This window comes from Arachis ipaensis, chromosome B05, assembly GCF_000816755.2.
Source record: "Arachis ipaensis cultivar K30076 chromosome B05, Araip1.1, whole genome shotgun sequence".
In the NCBI taxonomy this organism is placed as follows: domain Eukaryota; kingdom Viridiplantae; phylum Streptophyta; class Magnoliopsida; order Fabales; family Fabaceae; genus Arachis; species Arachis ipaensis.
In genome coordinates, this window is record NC_029789.2 from 140,355,243 (window position 1) to 140,364,120 (window position 8,878).

The window sequence follows — 8,878 nt, forward strand, 5'->3', positions numbered from 1 at the left end:
TTAAATTAGTTCATTTTATTTTTTAATCATTTTTAAAATATTCTTTAAATTAAATTCATTCTTTAAAAAATTTAAATTAATTATTTTAATTATTTCGTCGTTTTCGTTGTTAACTATGTCAAAATTTGTTCATGTAAAAAATTAAGTGACACCATAATATATATTTTAATTGACCGTTAACATGATAAATTTATAAAATTAGACAAGTTCTCGGAGAATAGGACTAAAAACTGAGCTTTTTCGGGACCGCCTCCGCACATCGTCCCTGAGTCCCAGGGCTCTTGCAAGTCCTCTGCGGTTATCCTAGAAGAGGTACTTATCACGTCGGATATGTACCACACATAACGGTTCACGAAAAGTCGCATCGCCATATATACAGGAGAGACATCACTTACATTAATCACAAGGAGGAAGGAATATCCTAACCTTAAACTCATTCTACACTAAACCATTCTAGCCTAAAATTACCATAGCCTAAACCACGATAGTGACACTTATGGTACTCTTCTAAAAACTACTTAACAGACACCAGAGCAAGAAGCGGTAACAATAAAAGGAGATATAGTAACAATGACAAACAAGAGCAAAATTGGCACAAAAAATAGTCACTTAGCAATATTTTGATGAAGAAAAATGATAAAGAAAAATGGCAAGTTCCCTACAATAATAAAGCAAAATTCCCAAGCAGTACCAACAATAGTAGTCGTGGCAAAAAGGATGAGGAACTGCAAGAATGGTGGGGGCAATTGTGTGAAAGAAGGAGAAAGAGAAAAAAAATGATAGAATGAAGTGGGAAAAATAATTGTAACTGAAGGAGGAGAAGTACGAAAGATTAAGAATAAAATTGGTCTTTCCACACGCTTTTAAATCTCTTTTAAAAAACATTTAATGCTCCAGGCACAACGATTAAGGTGACGATCTCAAATCGAGCGTTGGGGCAACCCCCACATGCAAAGAAGTCTCTAGAAGTCCAAATTAAGGGAATGGATCCTCTCAATTTTTTTTAACAATTGAGAGAGTAAAGTGTAATCTCTCACCATTAATTTTTTAAGTGGGATCAATAATAAATATGAGAGAGAGAAGAATGAAAGGCTAGAGATCACACTTTACACCCTCAATTTTTTTTAACAATGAAGAGGATCCATTCCCCCAAATTAATGATGGCTTACTTGCGTTGAGTAGAGGCTGTGGTCCAGGGACCCGGAGTCACGCGTATCACATTCTAACGTATTAGGAGCACTGTTCTGGCCCAATTGAACGCGACCCCCGCACGACCCAACAAACGGACGCTTGCCCTTCCGCGTGACACGAACAATGAAAGACTCGATAGCTGGCAAAAGTTATGAAAGGAGTTGGGCCCTAAGGAGATAGGAGTCCACTCGGACGAATGAAGATAAGGGAGAGAGCTCCAGGTATGCCATTGTAATCCTAATTATTAGTCGCCTCATCGTATAGACACTGATTTTGACATTGGAATATCTTTGTAGGTGACTCTATCCGCTGATCAACCAACGATTTACAAGCTCATTTTCTCACCTCAGCTCTCGCATTCAGGTTCGAACCCTCATTCCCAACAACCTCTCCTCAACTGATCCAACAAACAACCGAACAGCTATATATCTGTGTTTAATACTTTAATCCAATCAAATGGTTCATAGTAGAATATTTACTTCAAAAGTTCTTGATATTGATCCATTTTCTAATATTTTCATTTTTTCAAAGTTTTGTGATTATTTTCTTTTGAAGCGTTAAGTTAGAGAAATAGCTTAGTTGCTATCCGTGTCATCCTATCAAAAGTAAAGCATGGTGTTTATTTATTTATTTTATTGTGATCTATAATGGTATTAAAGTATGGGAAATTAGTACTTTTTGGACCACGTCTCTTATTGCATTGCAATTGGTGGCTTGTGGAGTATGACGTGCCAGAGCTTCTAAATTATAATTTTGTTTGCAAGGCATCTTTTATATTATTCGAATTAGTATCATTATTATCCACTAACCGTAACTTGAGTGAATATGATTAGGTATATGTAAGTTTTTCGGATCCTCCTACAGTTCATTCCCATCTAATTAGCATTTTTCTTTCCTCCCTTAATAATCATTCAAAGTGTAAAGGGCATGGAGGCAATGATAAATGTTCCCTTTTTTGTATGATCACACACTTCTGGTGAAAAGCAGAGTGAAAATTAAAGGTTGAATTATCTAGAGGTGTTAATTTGGTCTTAAGATCTGAGACTTATTTTTTCTTTTTCCAAATGAATTAGACACATCTAATTTTAAACATTACAACATCACAAATACCTGCACACTCACACTTACACTTTCGCACACAACATTTTTAAAAGGGCAATTTACTTGATTAAAATGATTGTGAAAATTTTTTACTCAAATGCAACATTTTCAATTCGTTTACGTGAATGTCCTTTTTGGTTATTATGTAAATCGTGGTATGTAACCACAGTTTTCAATTTGTGCATAAACCGTGGGAGATTGTCACGGTTTACATTTAGGAAACTTTGAACATAAACAGCAGCTGCTTACCATGGATTATGAAGGAAAAATGCTAGTAGAAACCGTGCTTGGTCACCACAGTTTATGAAGAAAAGCTGTGAGCATAAAGACCTTAACCACTTGTTAGAGTCGAAGTCTCGTGGGGCTGATTCTATTCACAGCCGTGGAGTTATAGTTGGTAGGTTTGTTTCTGTAAAGGTGAGATAAATATGAGACAAGAATCGAGGAAGGTAATATTGATGAAATTTGATCTACATGTGAAGGGATCTATAGTCATGTCATCACAAGTTACATAAAGACAAGGCTAGAACTTGAGGGCACTTTATGAGAGAAATATAGACGTGTATATGAATCTCGTGCCTAAATGAATTGACTTCATACTATTGAATTGTATTTGAATACCATATCACATTTAAGTGTAAGTGTCCATTTGTACTTCTTAAAGAAGAATTATACTCGCATGCATATTCATATCATATATAGGATATAGAAATTCTATTGCGACACTCTTTTATTTTTGTATTCTTTCATTTTGTATGGGAATATTTTTTTTTAAAGAAATAGATTAAGAGTACTGCTAGGGAGTCAATGCTTATCCCAAAAGCTTAAGCTGATTTTGAGATTCACCAAGGATCAAACTTTTGACCTTTTAGATCTAGAACTCTAATACCATATCATGAAACCACTCATCTCAAAAGCGTAACCTGACAAGACAATGTAACACTAATGGTCATATCTCTAATACTTCCTAAACCTCCATTGTGCACATTGTACGTTTAGGTCATTGGCTCCCTTTACTTATTCATAGATTAAACAATTAGTTACCAAATCAACCAAGATAGAAACACAGGCAGATACAAACATAAAAACATTTTTTAAAATAAAATTTTTAATTATGTGATCATCCAAAAATATGAGGATAATGAAAGACATAAAAAAAAGGCATCTTTTCTATCTATCTCTCTATCTATAACCTAAGAAAGGCAAAGAATTTGTTGTTAATTTTGGTACTATGATGAAGTAAAAGAAGAGGAAGCAGCTTGTCTTAGAGGAACTTTAACACCTGGTTTTGTAGCTGTTACAATCCCTACCTCTTCATCCATTGTGAACAAATCCTCTGTGTCTCTCACCAAAGTATGAACCAAAACAAGAGATAGAGCAACACACATTCCAACAAGCACATTGTATGTCACATTTGTCAGAACAAGCAAACCAACTGTAACCGAAAACAAACAGATCACAACAAACCTCTCATCAACCTCGTACCTTAGAATCACCAAAGGTGTGTCTCGAAGGAAATACAAGAACAACCATGCAATCATCATGAAAATTAGTATGATCAGTGAGATGGGGTGTCCCAATAAGCTAAGAAAAAGCACAAACAATATGATTATCACGTAGTTTGCACGAAAATGCTTTGCGTTTGTGTTGACCCTTTGGATTGCTGAAAGCATTGAACGAGGAAGGTTCATGTGACGAGAGGATTGGATCATTTCCTTCCATGGTCTTGTTGTGCCTAAACCCGATTGAACTCGCTCTTTCGAATGTGAAAAGAATACTAAGCTTGAATGTGTTGATACATCAAGTTCTTCTGAGATTGTTCCATAAGTTGTTGTCATTTTTTGAAAGATATGATGGAGAATGAAAAATTTTGGTTAATTCAGGGAATAATGGTAATTATGATGGCATTGTATGAACTGTGAAAAATGATGTGATTGAGTATAAGGTTATGGATATTGAATCATAAGGTGCTTACTTTGTTTCTCACTTTTTTACATTTCCTTGTAAATATTCAATATTGAAGATTGAATAATGAGAAAATGAGGATGTATTTGATTTAGTGATTTACTTTTTCAAATTAGTTTATAACAAACCCAAATGTTTGGATCTCTACGTTTTTGTAGGAGAATATTATTACTAAGCTTTATTAAATTTAGATATTAAAATTTTTACAAAGAAAACAAGAAAATATAATCTTTCAAAAGAAATTTAAGGTTCAAAGTAAGAATAGTTTGTATAAAACTAATATTAATTATGCATTTCGTACATTCAATCGTATAATGTTATACGATTACATAACTGTATAAAACGTTTTACATTATCAAAAATCAAAATTAAACTCCTTAACTAAATTCCTTAGCACCACTACTAATTTATACGGTTTAATGTCCAATATGATTAATCACAACTAATATTGTAATATTCTTAAATAAATCAAAGAAAATACATGAGTAGAATAAGCTTTTTAAGTATATGGGTAATGGGATTTTATTGACACATAACATGGGTAGTAAATTTTAGTATATAGTTATAAAAAGCAATATGAAAATGTTATAATATAAACTAACATAAAATTAACCACTCAATTATAAGAAATATGTGTACGGATTCTATCTTGCCAAAAAAAACATACATACACCTCCACATTGAATCCCACATTCTTTCTAATAATAATAAATAAAAAGAATATGTCAACTTGAAGTATAAAACAAGAACAAATTCATAAAACACATCCTCTCATTGGCCAAAATTCAAGTAATGTTTTCTAAGCTAGGTAGAAAGCCAGCCTAAATAAATTAATTACCCATTTCTAAGCCTGAACAAGTGATGTTCAGTTTACATAAAAATAAATGTTTCAACTAAATACAGCTTAATCCTTAATTCATTTTCACTGAAGTTCTCAAGTATTTGATTACAATCAGCTAATGAATGGAAAAAAGAATGAAGTAGAGTTAAAACAACTCCTGAGTGCTATATTATCCTTCTAAAAAAAATAAGTGAAAAATATACAGAATACATTTATATAAATCCCTTCATATCAATAAGTTTTCTCTAGATCACAGCCTTCTTTTGAGGGGTTTTTTCTTTCCCTTTGTGAAACCACCTTATAAATTACAAAGATGCACCTATGCTTCAAACAGGTTCTGCTGGTCTATCCTTGGGAACAGGAACATTGGAAGGTTCAAGAAGCAGATCACCAATACCCTTTGGTGGACCAATGCTGCACCTAGCAGTGTTATGTGTCTCAATGGCCTCTTTTATCTTTTGAAACTGTAAAGTTCAAATAACCATTAGCTTTTTCTCAAAACTAAAAGCATTGTATTGTATTCACTATCACATATCAAATAACTATAAAGTCTATATCCATCATTTTATATTTGCCTCACTATATTCCTAGAAGGTTTGTAGACAATTCTTGTCCTTCATAAGGAAAACAGAGTGAGCATATATATATGTTTATGAATTTAATTCTGATGCACTGTCAGTGTAAAACAGTTTCACATGTGCATTCAATAACATAACGGCGTATCAGTTAAAAACTTAAAATAACTACTTTTCACATTGACTGCGTGAATGGTCATCCAAAAGAATGGATGTGATCGACCGACTGTGTAAAATGTTTGACACTGTTATTGCATCAAAATTAAACTCTATGCTTATATACCATGTATTTTTATTGTATTCTATGTGCTTATATAAACTTAATTATCATTCTTCAGAATTCATTCATTCCACCAGCTGAGCACTCTAATAGGCATTATTACTCCCTCCGTTCCCTTTTATCTATCACCGTCATTATCAACTGCGATACAATATCCAATGATGCACAAAAAGCGATTGCGACAAATAAAAGGGAACAGAAGAAATATTTTGCAGTTGGTCAATTATTGTTCGATTTACCCTAGGGTCTTTAGGCTTGAGCAAAACATGCACAAGGTTGAAAGAGAGAAATCCAAGTATCTTATAAACTACTACTCATTATTAGCAACTTGGAAGATGAGTTTAAGATATTCATTGTATAATGCAAATAAAATGACTATTTCTCCATATAGCACGAATCAAACGATTATGAACCTTCCTGGGTCCAGAACAGGAACCAATTGGTAACTGCTCCTTGATCCCTTGAAACAAACTATAAATGCAGAACATAACTAGAACTAAATGATAAGAATTACCTTGGCAAGTGAACAGGAAAATGACTCCAGCTGCCCCTCAGCCCCTCGATAAAAGTGGAAGTAAGGAAGTACTTTTACATTCAGGCTTTTGCACATCGGCTTATTCTCATCAAAGTTCACTTTTAGGAAAAGAATTTCAGGGTGTTCTTCAGCTGTTCTGCATAGCTGCCAGATCCATTTAAAAAAACATCAGGACTCAGGACATCCGAGACATATTTCAGCAGTTTGGAAATTCAAAAGTAACTTTGTTTTTTTTATAGAAGTAATTTAACAATATCAACCAAAAATGTTAAAAATTCTGATTACGTCGTGTACTGAATTTTTTCATCCAGACTTAAATAAATCAATATTTCCCTGCTATTCTGCAACAACTGGATGATATTTTGTTAAGCCCTCTCTTCCAGGAGTGCCGTGCAGTAAGCGTCAGCATGGATAGCCAAACTCTTTCTTGGGAGTTATAAAGATGAATCATCAAACAACTAGGAGCTATCTTTTTACATATAAGTTTTTATACACGATTCAAATGAGTATTGCAAAATGAAAATAGGAAGGCTTCATAAAGCAAGTCAATACATGGCTATAAAATCATGTATTCAGTAAGTTGGTAACAAATTCAAAGGTTTCAATTTGCCTGGAACCGAAACAAAGCATGTAATCCATGTTGATCATAATTGACATATGAATCAGCTATTCACATAACCTGTATTAATCCTTGTTTGATGGTAACAGACAATATCTCAGACACAGCCAGTTACAAGTCAGCGAGAACTCTAGACCCTATCTTATTTGTGTTCAAAGTAACAATCCACTAATTAAGATTTACAAGACCTGCTAATGCTCAATATAATTTTAAAAAATGCTCACATTTCTATGATTAATGAATAATTGGCCAATAATAATTTTACCACTTGTATAATTTCCATAATGTAATCCTAAGTGCTATGCTGCTTTTACCGAAAAGAGAAAATTATCTAGAAGCTAAAATATTAGAATGAAAAAAGGAGGCAAGGTTCAGGAAGTAGAGAGACCTTGGGGAATAATGCTCGGCACGATGCACACCAAGTTCCATAGAATTCAACAATAACTAGTCTATCCCCAGCTCCACTTAAAGCATTCAGAAATTCTTGCGTGGAGTGAATGTCAATCATATTTGGTGCATTCTTTTCCCACCATTTTGGTTGACCAGTTTCAGCAACACTTGCACATACCTGAAATAAAGAGTAGCAAATAACAAAAATTGTCAATATATATGTATATATATATAGTAGTAGTCAGTTCACAAAAAGGAGTTACTTTCTAAGCTATTGTACAAAATATTTAACTTATATTACACATAAACTCCCAGTCAATAAAAAAGCCAAAGGCGAATGAAAAGAAAAAAAGAAATAAACAAACAAAAAATTAGCATTGATTTCTGATAGTAAATGAAATGTTTTGAAAATTAGCATCGATGATCATATTACAGATAAACTCACAACATAAAGATGTGATAGTTTAGTTCATCATACTATAGAATTCATAGGCCATCTCTAATTCTTTACACAGAGTAAGATCATCACATAATAAAGTGAGAACACCATAACAGTTCAAAGAAGCCTTCTCTCAATACGCAACGCATGGTGCAGCATTTTTAAGCTTGGAGCATGCAAGATCATAGTAATGTGCAAAGATATACACTATGAACCAAAACCCAAAAAAAAAGGGAATTCTCCTAAACTTACTTGTGTTAACTTTTATCAATTAACTCCTGAGATTTCAACGTGGGAGCATAATTGAGCAAATTTACAACATGGGGTGCCATAAAGTTACTTAATTTGAATAACACAATTAACAAATTCATAAATCTACAACATGGGGTGAGATAAAGGTACTTAATTTCCCAGCAATTCAGTCACAAAATTCATAATTCTCCAATGCAGACAAAGCCAAGAGAAGGTTAAAAAAAGAGGGTATTCATAATTTGATTACCTTGAAAGAAAGCAAGTGCTTTCTGGGAGCTGCAGAGGCAAGAGAAGCAGAGGAAGAAGAAGCGATGGGAGAGAGTGAGAGTGAGAGTGCCCTATTGATGTTGGAAGAAGTGTTGAGGGTTGAAGGAAGGAGAAGAAGAGGTTGGAATTGCAATAACCGAATAGCATCAACAACATGTGCCATTTACACACACAAAATAATGAAGAAGAAGAAGAAAGGGAAGGAACTAAAAAGCTATAATAATATTTATAGGTTGAGATAACAGTGGAAAAGGTTGAATTGGGCACATGAGAATGAGATGAGACAGAGAAGATAGATTGAAATCGATCGTGGGAAGTGGGAAGTGGGAAGTGGGAATTGGAAAAGAAAGAAGTGAAGTTTGTTGATATTTTTGGGGTTTTTCTACCCACTTCCCCCAATCCAGAAGCACCTATTTTTTCTGA

The 8,878-nt window shown here is 33.7% G+C and overlaps 2 protein-coding genes across 2 annotated transcripts; both read right to left on the bottom strand.

Annotated features, from left to right (window-relative positions):
* Window positions 764-4,434, bottom strand: LOC107641324 (PRA1 family protein F2-like). Its single transcript, XM_021103012.1, has one exon. It carries the CDS (start codon window positions 4,128-4,130, stop codon window positions 3,522-3,524), a length of 609 nt encoding a protein of 202 aa, XP_020958671.1. The 5' UTR covers window positions 4,131-4,434; the 3' UTR covers window positions 764-3,521.
* On the bottom strand, window positions 5,011-8,626 carry LOC107644488 (thioredoxin-like 2, chloroplastic; the record flags this gene model as incomplete). Its single annotated transcript, XM_016348354.2, is given in 4 exon segments — window positions 5,011-5,562; window positions 6,468-6,632; window positions 7,496-7,675; window positions 8,436-8,626. Coding segments are annotated over 4 exon segments (666 nt in total). The 3' UTR covers window positions 5,011-5,424.

Excerpts from the sequence above, each read along its gene's own strand:
- LOC107641324 (XM_021103012.1), bottom strand. The coding sequence starts at position 4,130 with ATGACAACAACTTATGGAACAATCTCAGAAGAACTTGATGTATCAACA.